General features: G+C 38.6%; 1 protein-coding gene across 2 annotated transcripts in view; it reads left to right on the top strand.

Annotated features, from left to right (window-relative positions):
• Positions 1 to 15905, top strand: part of THSD4 (thrombospondin type 1 domain containing 4) — a 213874-nt gene that overhangs the window by 99859 nt on the left and 98110 nt on the right. Inside the window, exon 1 of one of the 2 annotated variants that reach the window (XM_065733784.1) lies at positions 11356 to 11596. The exons of the other annotated variant lie outside the window; for it this stretch is intronic. Within the exon in view, the coding sequence (XP_065589856.1) occupies positions 11525 to 11596 (72 nt within the window). The 5' untranslated portion in view covers positions 11356 to 11524. Of the gene's footprint in view, positions 1 to 11355; positions 11597 to 15905 lie in introns of those variants that run through there. 2 annotated transcript variants of the gene reach the window in all.

Below are 15905 nucleotides of genomic sequence, written 5' to 3' on the forward strand. Positions count from 1 at the left end.
AGTCCAACTCCCTCCTAAGTCAGGTACAGTACCCTATACTAGGTTGCACAGGTAGATGTCCAGATGGGTCCTGACCCTCACCTATACCATAAAGTTATTCCCCGTATTTGTATGGAACTTCCTGTGTCCAAGTTATAGGCCATTACTCCTTGTCCTATCATTACGCACTACCAAGAAGAGCCTGGCCTCATGCATTTGTGTTCCACTTTTTTTAGATATTTATAATAATTGATCATATCCCCTTCAGCCTTCTCAGGCTGATCAGACATCAGTTATTCAGCCATTTCTCATGCAGGAGGTCCTTTATCATCTTTATGACCCTCTGCTGGACTCCTTCTAGGAGATCCCTGTATTTTTGAATTGAAGAGCCCGAACTGGGTACAGTATTCTAAATGTGACCTCAAGAGGGCAGAGTAGAGGGAGAATCGCTTACCTTTACCTGCTGGCCATATTCTTTTTTTTTCTTTTTTCACCTCAGGATCCCATTGGCCTTCTTGCCCTCCAGGGCACACAGCTGGCTCACAGCCAACCTGCTGTCCACCAGAATACCCAGGTCCTTCTCCACAGAACTCCTCTCCAGCAGATCATCCCCCAACCTGTACTGATGCATGCAGTTATTCCTCCCCAGTGCAAGACTTTACATTTGCTTTTGTTGAACTTCATCAGGTTCTTCCCTGTCTAGCTCTCCAGTCTGTCTAGGTCTTGTATAGTCATCAAATTTGCTGAGGGTGGACTCTATCCCTTCATCCATGTTGCCCATGAAAATGTTGAGCAGGACTGGACCCAGCGCCAACCCCTGAGGAGCACTGCTAGTTACAGGCTTCCAACCAGTGTCTGTGTTGCTGGAGACAATCCTCTGGGTGGTACCTGTCAGCCAGTTCTCAGTCCATCTCACTGTCCACTCATCTGTCCCACATGTTCTAAGTTTCACAAGGATGTTGTGGGAGATGGTGTCAGACACCTTGCTGCAGTCAACGTAATCAACATCTACTGCTCCTGCTCTCCCCACCCTCTACCCAGCCTGTGATAATGTCACAGAAGGCTGATCTACCATCAAACATGTTTTCCATCTAGTGAATCCATGCTGGCTGTTTCTGATAACCTTCTTCTCTTCCTATTGCTTGGGGAGGGTATCCAGAACAAGTTTTTCTGTCACCTTTTCTGGGATCGAGTAAGGCTGACTGGCCTGTAGTTTCCTGGATCCTCCTCTTGCCCTTTTTGAGTGACATTGACTATCTTCCAGTCTTCAGGCACCTCTCCCATTCAGCAAGACCTATCAAAGATGGTAGAGAGCAGTTCAGCAATCAGCTCTGCTTAAATCCCTCAACACATGTGGGTGCATTCCATCAAGACCCATGGATTTGTGTGTGTTAATTTTGCCTAGACGCTCTCTGACCAGGTCAAGTTGTAGAGAGCAATAAGGTCTGGTCTCCCCCAAGCCTTCTCTTTTACAGACTGACCCATCCCATTTCCCTCAGCCACTCCCCATAAGACTTCTGCTCTAGACCCCTCACCAGCTCTGTTGCCTTTCTCTGGACACTCTCCAGGGCCCCAATATTTTTCCTGTGGTGAGGTACTCAAAACCCAACACATTACTCGAGGTATAACCTCTCCAGTGCTGAGTACAGAGGGGTGATCACTTCCCTGTTCCTGCTAGCAACGTTATTTCTGATGCAAGCCAGGATGCTGTTTGCCGTCTTGGCCACCTGAGCACAACTTCCTGCTCATGTTCAGCCCAGCATCAACCCAGGTCCATTTCTTCCACACAGTCTTACAGCCGCTCTGCTCCCAGCCTGTGTTGCCTGTGGTTGTTGTGGCCAAAGCGCAGGACCTGGCACTCGGTGTTGTTGAACTTCATCCCATTGGCATGAACTTCACTCCTCAGCCCACTGATCCAGTACTGATGTTGATGTTGATTTCTCCACGTCTTCATTTTGGAAACCCTGTTTGCTGAAGATGTTCTTTTAATTAAATGTGTTTTATGATCAGCATGGTATTGTAAGAGGAATAAGGAGAATTAATATGACTGTGTTAGGCCCTGTGTTTTCTTTTCACATAACTTTGCTGCTTGTCAAACTGCTGTGGCAATGAATGGCATGAAAACTAGACATGGAATTATGTGTACATAGTGTGTTTTTCTCCACAATAGAAGGGAATACAGTCTGTGGCTCCCATGAAAATTTAACAGTAGAGTTTACTTGTGTTAGGGTTTCTTGTGTAGGATAGACATACTGAAGAACCTAAGGGTAATCTCTTAAATTTTATTTTCTAGATGTGGACTTAAAATGTTTTAGTAGACAAAACTAAATACAGTATATGACTTTGGGTGCTTGGGCTAATCCATTGGCTACACATCTAAAACAGCAGTTATAAGTGATTTGGGAAATGGTTGAAAACCACAAATCACGTCTAAGCAAAATATGATGTCAGTGGAAGAGCAGAGTTATCGTGCTACTGGACAAGTAAAATAACTGGTCTCTCCCTTTAGTCATTTTCTGGAGTTTGAGCTAGCATATATCTGGAGCTATAAACAAATATATTCAGTAGTCTTCCCTGGAATGTTGGCTGAAAATTATTTAAAGCATGTTGTGTGTAAATTGGAAAGTATTGTACTGAAAATATTTGTAACGGGGCAGGAAATATTCAGAATAGCCTTAATTTGTCAGTTCTCAGGGATTTTTTTTTTTGTTTTTGCTCACATTTTGTTGAAATTCTGATTTTCTAACTGTGTGATGGTGTTGGCTGCACAGATGTGCTTTTACAACCTGATTTCTCAAACAGTCAAGTTTTATGTCTCTCTACGGGCATTTAAGATTAGAACTGGTGTTATTGCTAGCTTTAACCAGTGTAGACAGTCTGAGTTTGGGGATAAAATAATCACCACTTTTGTCTTTCAAAATATACACAAAGAATGTATCTTCACTCCCTTTGTTCTGTATCAACTTTTAAAAAGTAATTTCTTTTTTTCTTAGTGTTCATATTATATTTCTTTACATCTTATCAGCGAACAGTATTTCCAAATTTTTGAGCCATTATGTAGAGATGTTATGCTATGTACTGGAGGTTTAGCTGTACATACTGGTAAAGAAACAAAATAGCATGCTATCTAACATAGAAAAAATGTTTTCAGAGTATCAGATTATTCCCTGCAGTCATTTTGGACTTGACTCTCTTGCTTCTGTAGTAGAAAAGTGTTCCTGAATTTAGCCAGACTATTTCTCCCATGAGAAAATTTGACAGTGCTGAACTTTGTTCAGTTGCCTATTTCAGGAAGACATATTTCAAGCTAGATTATACTGGACATGCTCTGATTACTCAGAGGCTTATCAGCTAATTGCACAGATTTTGTGAGCTGCTGATCCTACAACAAGTGAAATATTTAAGAATCACAAGAATGCATAATTATTTTGGGAACCTTATTGTCCAGTTTGAGCTGAATTGTTTTCAGAACTCATAAAAAAAAAAAGGTGAAGTTCAAGTTGTAATATAATGTTTATATTATTTGTATTACCCTCTTCCCCTATTGCAGGCATCACACACGAGCAAGAATTAGCCATTTTCCCTTTCTGAATGGCATGCATTTTCAAAAACAGAGTAGAGTTCAGGTACCTGTTTTTATCTTTGTGCTCTGAAGCTTCTAAGCATGTTGGAGCACTCTCCAGAGTCTGGAAGAGCTAGAAGACTCCACATAGACTAGTAGTTTATTTGGTTCTAATGGGCAACATGTGTTTAATGTGATTACTTTAAAAACAAGCACGTTTATAAGATAAACTACCCAAAAATCTGTTAGGTAAGCAACCCTATTTTCCCATATTTTTGCTCTCAGTGGAAAACTAAAGACGCACATTTTCTCTTCCATTAAAAGGAGATATATCTATTTTTTAATTTGTTATGCAGCAACAGAGAAAGACAAAGACTGTTCTTGCACTGCAGCTATGCTTCAAATGTGTACCTAATTTACACCAGCAGTGTAAGTGTTCTGCCTTTGTGACCTGGCATGGATCCTGAGTGATGACAAATGAGCCTTTAGCCTGTGCTTGTGTAAATTCTTGTAATTTGCAATGTAATGTAATTAGGATCAGGATGTATGTTATAATATAGTTATTAGTCAATCTTACTGTAAGAGATAGTGAGCTGGGAAGATAAAATTGAACAGAGTATGAAGAGGTCTAGGGAAGAAATAATTGCATCTTTGACTCAGAAATTTTTAACCTGATGGGAAAAGATGGGATGTGGCTGCTGCCCAATGCATAAGTCATATCACTGTGCTGTTTGCTCCCTTTACATTATGTAGCAAAATTACTTTAGATACATTCTTCCTTTTTCTTCGTGTATTTTGTTTCGGGATGAGTTCTTAATCCAGTGGGTTTTGGTCAGTATTGCAATTAAATCTGACGTCTTTAGCCAAGGATATTCATTTCCTTTGGCACCACTACAGCTATTTTCATTTATTCTGTCTGAAGAAGAGGGGAGAAACCTTGTATTCCCATAAGCTGCTGAAAATGCAATCTGATAGTAAATGCAAGTGTTGTGAGATATTTCTTTTTCCTTCTTTTGGCTCTGAAAGAAGTTCTGGTTCAGTACCTCTGTGACATCAAGGAACAGAACTGACTGTGCTAGAGAATTCACCTTAGCTGTGGTGATCCAGCAGCACGACTCTTCAGTGGATGTTTACTTCCTTATTATTTTAGGGGCAGTTCTGATCAAGTCTTGCCCCATAAATAGCGCATGTTATGTATGCATTGCCATCTCCTTTCTCAAGGCTACCTCTAATTAAGGACTGTTAACCTCATGCCTTATACAGTCCCTTCCATCCTTCATTTTGTTCAGCTGTTTTTATTCTTCTTGCTCTCCTGCATGTGCATGATTACAAAAGTGAATTTTGGCATAGACATAGACTCTGAGGTCTCTTATTGTGCCTCTCACTTGGTGGACCTCCTCCTGCACCTCTGATTGTGGAATCAAGTGGTATGATTTCAGTCCCTGCTTGGAGGACCTTGGAGGCAAGCCTGCCACCAGCTTAGCCCCATCCATTCTTCTGCCTGGCTGTGAACCCTGTCAGTGTGCACCCTGATCCATGCTCAGACTTCTTGGCTTGACCTTAGAGCTGCCTTGCTACCACCAACTTGTTTGGTATTCTGGGCTCATGTCTGACCCTGACTGCTGTTCCTGGGTCAACCCTGTGCCTTATTATGGTCTGGTGTTTGTGGGATGGGACCCTGTCCATTGAGGCCCCTGCCTTGCTGGCCTTATTGTCATGATTGCCAGCAGGCTCCCCCTCCGTTAGGGGCCAGCTGTTGGTGCTCCCTAACAGTTTTTGTAGATTGATCTATTGATATGGTATTACTATTTTAGGTAAGTAGTAAGCATCAGAAATTTTGTGTAGGTTTTTCACAGCTTTCTTTTCATCTTTACTAGAAAGGAGATTGTGATAATTTCATGCAAACATTCATTTCACCATAAGTCTTTACACCTTTTCTACCTGGACACTAAACTAGCAAGTGCCACAGTTGATCCACTCTTTGGGAGGCCTTACTGATTTCCAGAATTTTTTCCAGTCCTATTTTCTCAGAAGTCTCAGCTTGGAGAAGTTAAGAATAGGGAAGAGGAAAGAAAGGCTCAGATTTCTTTTTTAGAATTTGCTTAAAAGAAACTACTAGGACCATGGCAGTCAGAAGAGATGGTGATGATAGTGAAGGGTAGCATTTATGGAGTAACTGACAAACTTCTGGTGATGAAACTTAACTCGAGATGTCCTAATTATATATAAATTACTGTTTGAAACTTAACAATGTAGTACTATTTCCAGAGAATGCAAGAAGCAACTTTTTAGTGGTGTATTTTGTAATCTGTTCTGATCAGTTCTGCTTCTTTATATTAAGAAACAGACAAGAACCAGGAAAAGCCAGAACTTGATGTAACTTCAGACAAGAAACAAGTAGAAAAAAAATGATTGCTAAATTTAGGAAGGGAAATAAACAAGAATACGATAAAGGCAACTTTTAAAAATGAAACCCTAAAAAGTGACCTCGTGAAATACTTTATTTAAAACTCTTAAAGTTCTCTCTTTCTCACAGCATCCCTTTGTCTTCTACATAACTGCACAGCCAGATTAGAAAATGATTAGTTGTCCAAGTAGATAGGAATATCCTTAGCCCTAGTATACCAGAGAACAGTGGAGGGCATGATACCCTGTGCTACAGTGTATTCTGATATCCAATCAATTATTCACAGTTGTGGTGTTCTGGATGGATTGTTTTCTTATACCAAGCACTGTAAATAGGCAAGATATTACAGCAGCTTTCTAAATAAAATTTTGAGTGGAAGAGTTATATCTAAAAACATGGAGAATTTCTTTGAAAAGCATTAATTCCTAAAGTACTTAAACTGATTTATAATTTCTACAAAGGAAAGATGCTGAGGTGCACTGAAATGCATGAGTATGTCTGGGATTTCTTTCCTTCAAAGTTCTTAGTGTCTGAGGTTTATTCCAGATATTTAACCTGCAGATTGCAGTACATAGCTCACACTTAAACTTCCTTCCCAAGCTGTGTTTTTTTTTTTTAATGTTATGGATGGAAGTCCAAATACTCCCATTTTGTACTTTGCCTATTTTTATATCATCTGTTCTTGGTTGAGGGCAGGTAGAGCTACTGAGGAAATTCAGATAGTGCGAGTATGTGCATGTCTTTTTCAAAGGGATTGCAAGGAGAACAAGTAGTGAACCAGATGGAGGGGGACTTTTTCTGTAGGAGAGAATCACTTGCTCTCTTTCCCTTCTGGCCATTTCAGTGCAGAGACCAGTTAAGTGGCTGTGTGCTCTCTTGGTGATTTAGTGGTAGCATTTCCTGAGCAAAGAGCAGAATGGGACAGGGAGGGGCATTTTTCTGCAAGCATGCTCCTCCTTTTTATCTTCAAGGAAAGTACATTATTTCTGTAGTCTCATTTCTCTAACAGTTCTGAGAGTGACAGGAGACTCCCCTGTTATTTCAAGTGTTTAATTAAACAGAAACATTTTTTATCAAGAAACCATGGGCCTCATACAAGAAGATCTGAGCAACTTTTCGTGATCAGTGTCTCAGTAGTTCAGGCTGAAGGGCAGTAGTAATGTTGTTTTCTGTCCTTAAGGTAGCTGAGTAATTAATTCAGAAGCTAATGCTCACAAGAAACAATGACATAAAACCATCGTTGTATCCAAATCTACCAAAGGCTCTGTGGAACTTCTTCCCTTTTTGCTTGAAGTAACTTCATGTAATTTGAACTAAGTTCAGCCTTTTTTTCTCCTCAGTTGAAAATCCAACATTGAACGTTTTAAAAACAACAAAATTTAAAATAAGAGGGCAGGAGCTTGCAGTTTCTCCTTAATTTCCTTTTCCTGTTAGTGATTCCAGGAAGGTGGTGTGTAGCCAAAGCAGGTTAACCTGGGGATTATGCTGTGAGGTCAGTTCTTTTCGTCCTTTATCTCCTTTTTAGGTAGTTCATTGGTTCTCATGTTGAGTACAAATGGATATCGTGGTCAGCCTTCTGTTTCCTTCCAAATTTGGTAGCACTGTCGCTTCCCCCATTGTGACAATAAATGGATTAGGAAAATAATTTCCACTCTTCTGTGTTAATATGTAGAAATACATAGAAATTTTCAGTTTTGTTAGAGACTTCCAGCTTCAAATTGCAGTATGTAGATATACTTTGTGTGATCTTGGTTTAGGAGTTTGTGAGTTAATTTCTACAAATGTTAAATAACAACGCTGTATTGGCTCATATTTTCTTTTCTGTTAACTTGGACACTAGGAATCTGTAAGGAAATACATGCTTAGCAGAAGGAAATAAGAGGTTTTACTTGAGCATAGTTTGTGACTGCAAGTAGAATTAAGGCTCACTGGGAATGGATGGAAGTTGCTTCGTTTTGAGAAGTCTAACAAGCCTGTCCTTTTTTGGGTTTTAGGTGTGATTGCCTCAGGAGGTTGTCAGTAAGCACACTTCATAAATTGATTGATACCTACAAGCCCCTTGAGACTGACAGTTATTTTCTTCACAGAGGCAAATCCCCATTTGTAATGAAAGTATACTATCTAAAGATCTGTTGTGCATTTCACTTTTCTGTGTTTTAATTTTTGGGAGTAAGAGTTAGGAACTTTCCTTGAAATATTCTGATACGTTTCTTTGTAAAGATAGGAAAATGATTTGGAAGTTTTGATTTTATTAATCTAGATAAAATAATTACAGTATATATGTTTTTAAGTAAAGGGAAGGATACTTCTGTGTTGAAAGTAACTAGATATTTTATTGCTTTGCTTTTATTATTGCAAAGAAATTAGCTTACTCTGTCTACGACTGCAGAACTTTCCATCCAGAATGGCTCTTCAGTCCTAATTTGACTTCTGTGGCACCACTAGTTTTGCAATTTCTATTGTAGTGATAGTTGAAATTTGCAGAGAAATTCTTATCGTGGTTGCAGCAGTGCAAGTCCAGCACAGTGTTAAGTTTCAAATTACTTTTTGCTGCAAAGAAAGTCTGTGGTTGTGAACACACACTATTCCAGTTCAGTTGGTTAAATCTTGTAAGTGTAGTAGCAGGTATGGACAGATCTTTTGCCTTTATACGGAGAACAGGGCACCAGCCTCTGGATTCCAGGGAATTAAATTAATGTGGAAAGAATTAGGTATATGAATTGTAAAAGGGAATGTTGTACATTTTTCTGTGTCTCAGAAAATCATTCCAATAATATTTATTTAGACTTTTTCAAGTTTTTAACTATTTACCAAAAATGTGCTGCTTTCTGGGATCATCAACAAAAAGAAGACTAAAATCACACCTTTTATTTCTGAAATTTGTTTTTCTACCTGCTATTAAAAAGCAAAAAAAGGGGTGGGGAGAGAATGGCAGTTTTGTGCCAATACCATATACTTACTCAGTTCAGTTTGTGATGAACTGAGGTAAAAGGCAAAACTTTGTTTTAAGGAAATAAGTATGAGAAGCCTTGGTGGCTGTGGGTTTTGTTGTTTTTGTTTAACTTTTTCAAGCAGTGAACCTAGTTTAAAGTACTAAAGTTGGATCTCCCATGATGACAGTTTTTCATTTCTGATGAAGATGGTCATCTGTTCATTATCTTTTTTTTTTTTTGGTACATCCGTGTATTTCCCCTACAATATGAAAGGAGAGGGAGTTTTAATACTAGGGTTTTGATGGAAAATTTCCTTCTGTCTATTTAGCTTGACGTTTTCAGTCCAGAGAATTGTCCATAGGCAACCAGTGTACATATACAGTCTGTTCATAGGTTCATAATAGGTTCATAGGTTCATAAGGTTGGAAAGGACCTACAAGATCATCTAGTCCAACCATAAACCAGTCTGTATTGGCAGCCCTGCATTTAGTGGTCAACACAATGGGATAGTCTGCAAACCTCTGTCCTTGAAAGAGAGTAAAGATGCTTCCTTAATTTTGATTTTGAACAGAATTGTATTTATGAGATCAGCATAACAGGAGTGAGTTCTGGGTGGTTTTTGTGAGTAAGTCCCATCAAGTTGACAGAGTCAAGTTTTCAAACTTGTTTTTTGCCATTCTTACAACTCTACGTCTGGCTTCCTGTGGTCCTCCACCACACTGACTCTTTTCCTTCTGTCTTTCTAGGTCCTCTTAGGTTTGTACTATTCCCTTGAAAGCAGTGAGCTAAAGGGGATTATGTATGTGCTCTTCTGCCATTGAGGTCCTGCTTGGCCTACAGCATCGCTTCCTGCCTGGTGTGTCCTCACTGAATAAACGCAGTGTTACCGGGTACTGGCAGTAATGCTGCAAGAGCCACAGTGCTGCCAGGTGGTGGAATGACAGGGAAAGGAAGAGGCTGACTTGTGAGTGGTGGTCTGCTGATAGCAAAGGCTGAAAAGGATGAGTCTTTCTGTAGAAGTTGAAGAGAGGCACAACATCGTGAGTCCTCTTAGGCAGGAGCAAAGGTAATGTTAACAGACAGCAGTAGTAGTCTATAGAAGGAAAGGTTTGAGAGGAGAGGGAAGGGCAGTGATAGTGATGTCTAGTCAATACAGAGCTTACACTGACAAAATAGGTCTAATACTTAGAAACATTGTGGTTCTCAATTTCACCAAAATTTTCACTTGTCACCTCCTAAAAGCTTGAGACATTTAAAGTATCTGTATTTTGAGTTTATGTGGCTTTCTCTCTGACATTTGAGACCAGGTTATTCGTAGGTCATATTTCTGAGATTTCCCCTGCAGCCATAAGGAAAAGAAATACTGTATTTACTTGAAAGGTGAGAATCTAATGTGACGTCTTGACTTGAGGAGCTGGAACTTTAAGAAAACCATAACGTTCCCAGGATAAAATACTTAAATTGTTGGAAGAAATTAAAAAATAAAATAGGAAAGGGACTAAAAGACTTGGAGGGTCCCATTTCTGCTGTTAAAACAGTTGTTCTCTCCTGTTATTGGCTGTCTATAGTCAACTGTCAGGGTTCAAAATTTCTTTACTATTATGTATTTTTATATTGCTTAGTTTAACAGAACAAAATGTCTGTTGTGTCAAGATTGCAATCAGACACACTTAGCTGAAGGGAATCCCTCCAACTTTTATAGTTCTGTTTGCAATTTTACTCATTTCCGAGACAAACATTCACTCTTCTGCTTGAGAGATTTGAGAATTCAGCTTCGTATCATGTTTTAAGTACTGTTTTATTTTTACTTAAAAATAGGTCTCACTCATCTTGTCATAGCAAATACCGTTTTCAAAGGCTTGCAATTCTTTTTACTTAGTCAAAGCAGTTTGTCATTCAGTATTTTACTCCAAAATTATTCTGTAGGATAGGGGCTCATTTTAGGAAGCTGTCATTCCTGAGAGCAAAGGGACACTTGAGTTCCCTGTGGGCCAGCTGCAAGGGCTGAGGCTTCAGAGCGAGCCCCTGGCAGGGCTGGGCTGGTTGGGTTGCAGGACTGTGGTGGTGTAGGGCTGACTGTAAAACCAGAGGCTACTTCCTGATTAGGTTTTAACTGATGGTTTATTTATTGCCGACTTCTTCAATAAAAGAAGGTGCTGTACCTTTAAGTAACACATGCTGTCTAACCATCAACAGGCATCTTTTGCAAGCTGCTTTAGCCTGTTTCTCCAATCATGCCTGCCTAAGTCAATAACGCATTGCCAAACCTCCTCATGCATTAAAGGTTACCTTTTAGCTTATTCCATGAATCAGAGCAGATGCATAACTTGGCAGTGACCACTTCTGTCCCTCCCCTTCTTTGCTTTATGCTAACTGCAGCCCCCCAGCTCATTGCTGGCTGAGCCCCCTCCCCCAGCAGGGAGAAGTCATTACATGAAGAGATCAACTTACCAGTTGTCTTCAGAGCAGTGGCTGAGAGCACAGCTCCTGGTCGTACAGTGAGTGCAAGAGAAAGGGGGAGAGGGAAAGGAGTCGGACCTAGAAGAACTAAAGCCTGTGTTACCGAGACACAAGTGCATCTGCTAGCTGTTAGTACTTGGCAGAGGGTTTTCTCCTCCAGGGTAGCTCTAACTTTGGGTAATAATGTTTGTCAGCTACCTGATACTAACGTTGCTCTACTTTCAAACAGCAGTGTTAGCAAGACCTGGGGGAGAGGTAAGCAAAGTATGTAAAGAATTGTTGTCTTGTCAGTTTTCTTCTTGTCTTTTAAGATGGGTTGTGAATTATTTTTATGCTTGTAGAGACTTTTTAGAATTGCATCATTTGTAATGTGTAAAAAGGTATAGCTTTTGATCATTTGTTGTGGTGGGTTTGTTTATTTGTTTTGTAGCCTGAATGTACTTAGGGAGAGTAACCTGGAAATAAGCTTCTATCCACTTGATCCATGTTTTGTGTGAGATGATTGTACTATGTGAATTTTTCTTTCCTAACGGAGAAAAAGGATACTCTTTATAGCAGTAGATGGTGGTGTTAAATTCACATTCTCCTCTTCTCCCCCCTTCTCTCTCCCTCAAAAAAAAAAAGAATAAAAAAGCGTGATTGAAGAAGTTTTTACTTAGGATGTATAATAGGGATGCTAGTATGAAAAAAATGCAGGTTCTATTGTTTAGTAACACTCTTGTTGTGCAAATATATGTAATACTCAGTATGTGTGTTGTTGTTTTAGCAGGGCATGAAGAACTCAGTTTTTGTTCTGTTTTTTCAAGAATGCCATACCATTAAAGACAGACTTTACCCATTCTTAATCAGAGAAATCTTAAGTAATGAAATAGAGCAGCCCTTTCTAGACTCTATAAGGTTGCTACATGATTTAAAAGAACAGTTTTCCAGATTTCTGTTCTGATCAGAGCAGATTTTCTTTTTGTCAAGTTCTAATTTCATACCAGAACAGAAAATTTCAGCTAGTTGTTTGTCATTTAGGAAGTAATTTATTAAATGTACAACTATTGGATAAGAAACGATCTATCTAGTGATGTCAGTGACAGAAACTACTTCTGGTACTTTTGATATTTGTTCTGCCTCACTCTTTCAACTGAAGAATTGTGTGTATTTTTGAATTTTGAAGGAATAGTTTGATAGCTCTGCTTTCATAGTGTAATTTCTTAATTTCTTCCTTAAGTTTATCAACAACATAACAAAGAGGCAACGTGCCAAATAAATCTGAAAACAGTGATTCTGCTTTTGAGTTTTGTATTTTTTTAGTGTTGTCTTACGTTTACGGTAGCCTAATAAAGATCAGAGCAATTACTTTTCCCGGGAAAGGAGAGTGGAGTTGAACTGGAAAAACCATCTTGTCCAACACTGTGTGGTTGACACGCTGTCTAGCTCATATGCCTAGACATAACCTGTATTTTGTTTCCAGGGTTTTTTAAAATGTGGAGTTACAGTGGTTGTAATTCAAGAAAACATCTTTTTAAGAAATGTTGTTCTGTCTTTGATCTAATTAAAGGAAAGCAGGGCAATATTTCCAACAGAATTGAGGAACTTTATATGCATTGATGATCAGAGTGACTGGAAGCCTTCTAGCTGTCACTGAATTTTTATTTTCTTGGTTGATACTGGGCATGGAAAATGATGACATGGTCCTGGTCACCTTGTTCGGGCTGAGGAACCTTAAAGTTTGTGGTTGCTCATATGGAAAGTATTTGTCATCACTACTTGTACATATGGTCTTCAGAGATCCATATAAAGAAAAAGTCTAGAGCAGCACCAGTGTTGCCTGCCAATTATCCTCGTTAGCAAGTAAAATAAAAGCAATGCTGTTTCTTACCTGGAAATGAATTTCTACAGTAAAAGTGCAATGTGGAATGTTTTAGCACTGTTCCATATGCCAAGTAGCTTAAACTGTACTGTTCTTGTTAGAATTTCAGCTAATACAGTAGGCAGAATATGAAAAATGGCATATTACTTCATCTTAGAATTTACTAAAAGTGGTGATACATTTTATTTTATTATATTAATAAAGATAATTATGACAATTAAGCAATAAAAATATATTGTCGGCTTTTAGTACAGTAATTCTTTGTCCTATTTTGTAAGAGACCACCTGATAATCTTGTGCATTTCCCTTCTTCAGCTGTAGAACCTTGGCTACATAAATATTATTTCTTTGGGAAATTCAATTTTGATTTTTCCCAGTCTGTAGAGACAGTGATTTGAAGACAGGGAAAGTAAGCAAGAAACCATTCTTAAAAGGAATATATATTGCAGTCTTGTGCTTTGAAGTGTTCTACTTGCTTTTCTGGATATTTTAATTTATAAATGTTATGTTTGAAGTTTGTATATAATTATTTTGTGATGGATTATAAGGTTGATGAGAAGTTGCTTCTCTTGGTTTTCTTATTTCTTCTTCTCCGTGTATTGTAATGCTGCAGAACTTTGACTGTTCCAGAAACAGACAATTCCAAAAATGACACTTAAATTTTAACCCTAATGATTCTTAAGGAAGAACTAGTACTTTCTCTAATACATGTATAATTCTGTTTTCTTTTGATTTTGAGTTGAGGAATGGCTTACTGTGAAGTCAGGGAATTGCGTTGCATCACTTTTTTGTTTAGGAGGGAAATAAAGTTGTATAGCTTTAAAACTTACCCTCGTTTGCAATGGCCAAGAGCAAAATTATTTTGTGCGTTTTAGGAAATGAGTGTGCCTTTCTTCATCTTTTGCTGGAAGCTCTAGCTTGGAACCTCCTTCCGTGGTCAGCTTTCCTAACTGATCAGAGTTCAATTTTCATCTCTCTGGGATGTTCAGGAGTACTTATCCTCAGCGACAGACTATCTTTTGGTGCATCTGTCCTTACCAAGAAAGAGCTAGGGGTTAGTGGGCATCAGATGTGAAGTCCACATGGAATTAGAAAGCATGGTAAGCTTGATATACTGCAGAATGCACAAGGCCCAAGCTCCTAATTGCAAGATGATACCTTAATGAAGGTTTCCTCTTCTCTACTTCCTAATTGGCAGTTTTGAATCATCTTTAGCACGAAGATCACTGTTCAACTAAGTGCAACGAGCTTTACAAATCCTGTAGCATCTGGAGAGTTTTGCTCAGGAATAGCCTATCCAGTATATTCTGGAGTTTTTAGCTCACATGTGAATGCACAAGTGCATCACAATAGCTTTAAATCATCATTCTTCACTCATGTCCAAGCAGACAGCCTTTTCAGTATTCTTTTTGAAACACACTTCTTATTTGTTTGTATTTTGAGAATTTCCACTTCCTTGAGATTTCAGATATTTCAGCTGATTACTTCTCTCATTGTAGCAATTTCCTTAAGCCTGTACGTATTAGCCTTGAATTAGTACTGTTATTTCAATAGGTGTCAGTGGAGCTGTGCAAATCTACTGAATTACTCATCCAAAATCAAACTACACATTGAGTTTTGACTGCATTCATTGCTAGTGGCATTTAAAAAATTCAGCCTAGATGACAAAGGGGATTATAAAATTGATAAAAATGGACTAGCATCACACTTAGTGAACATTTATCTGTACTCTAATGCAGCAAATAGTCATAATCTGATGTTAAGAACACAGTATATGAGCAAACAGAGCGCTTTCAGCAGGTTTACGTGACTAGTGAATTAATTTGTAAAAATAAACTTAATGATATTCAGTTCTTGAATGGCATTTGTTCAGTTAACAGTATATTTGCTGCAGCTGATGAAGTAAAAAAAGTCATTAATAGAAGCAAATTTTTATTTGGCTATATGAACAGTATGAGTTGAGGATACATGAACGCTGGATTCTTTCTTCGTAAAACAATTACTGTGATGCATAGAAGATTCAAAATGAAGTCCCTACATGTTATTTTTTCCTTCTTATAAATGCAGTATTTTATTTAATAACAGATATGAAATAGCTCCCTTTGGAGTTTGGGCATAGAGTGAAAACATCAAGTTCCACCTGGTAAAAGGCATAAGGGAGCCTGAGTAAATTGAGTCTGAATTTTCTTACACTTTAAAATCTGCTGGTTTTGATTAGCAGCTTAGGGGTTGATACTTGAAACAGTGTTGTTTTATACTATGTCCCAAGCAGCAAGACTAGGAATAAATACACAGAAATGCAGAGAACCCTGTTTTCATGAGCTCACATTCATTTCCACTTTGATGTGGCTGTCTTCTCTGCAGTATGTAATTTGTCCAAAACCAGAGGAGCAAAGTGAACTTGTCAACATTTTAAAAGAACCATCAGTTTTGAACAAGTTGAGGTAGCACAGTCCCATTGCTGAAATGCAGCCCGTTTTAAGAAACTTCAGGACACATATATGTTGCCCAGCACATTTTTTAACTGAAAAGTTGGTAATGAGATGAATGGCAAACTTAAGAACGTTCAGTTCAGACATTAATCCAGCTACAGTCCAATCTCCATCAGGTAGAAAAAGTTTCCTTTGTGGCCAAAAGAAGAGGTGCTGATGAGTTGTGTCAAAGAGTGAACTTTTTAAGAGTGACTTTAAAGGTGAACTGATC

This window comes from Cyrtonyx montezumae, unplaced genomic scaffold, assembly GCF_038088225.1.
Source record: "Cyrtonyx montezumae isolate F1298 unplaced genomic scaffold, pur_monq_1.0 scaffold_17, whole genome shotgun sequence".
NCBI lineage: Eukaryota > Metazoa > Chordata > Aves > Galliformes > Odontophoridae > Cyrtonyx > Cyrtonyx montezumae.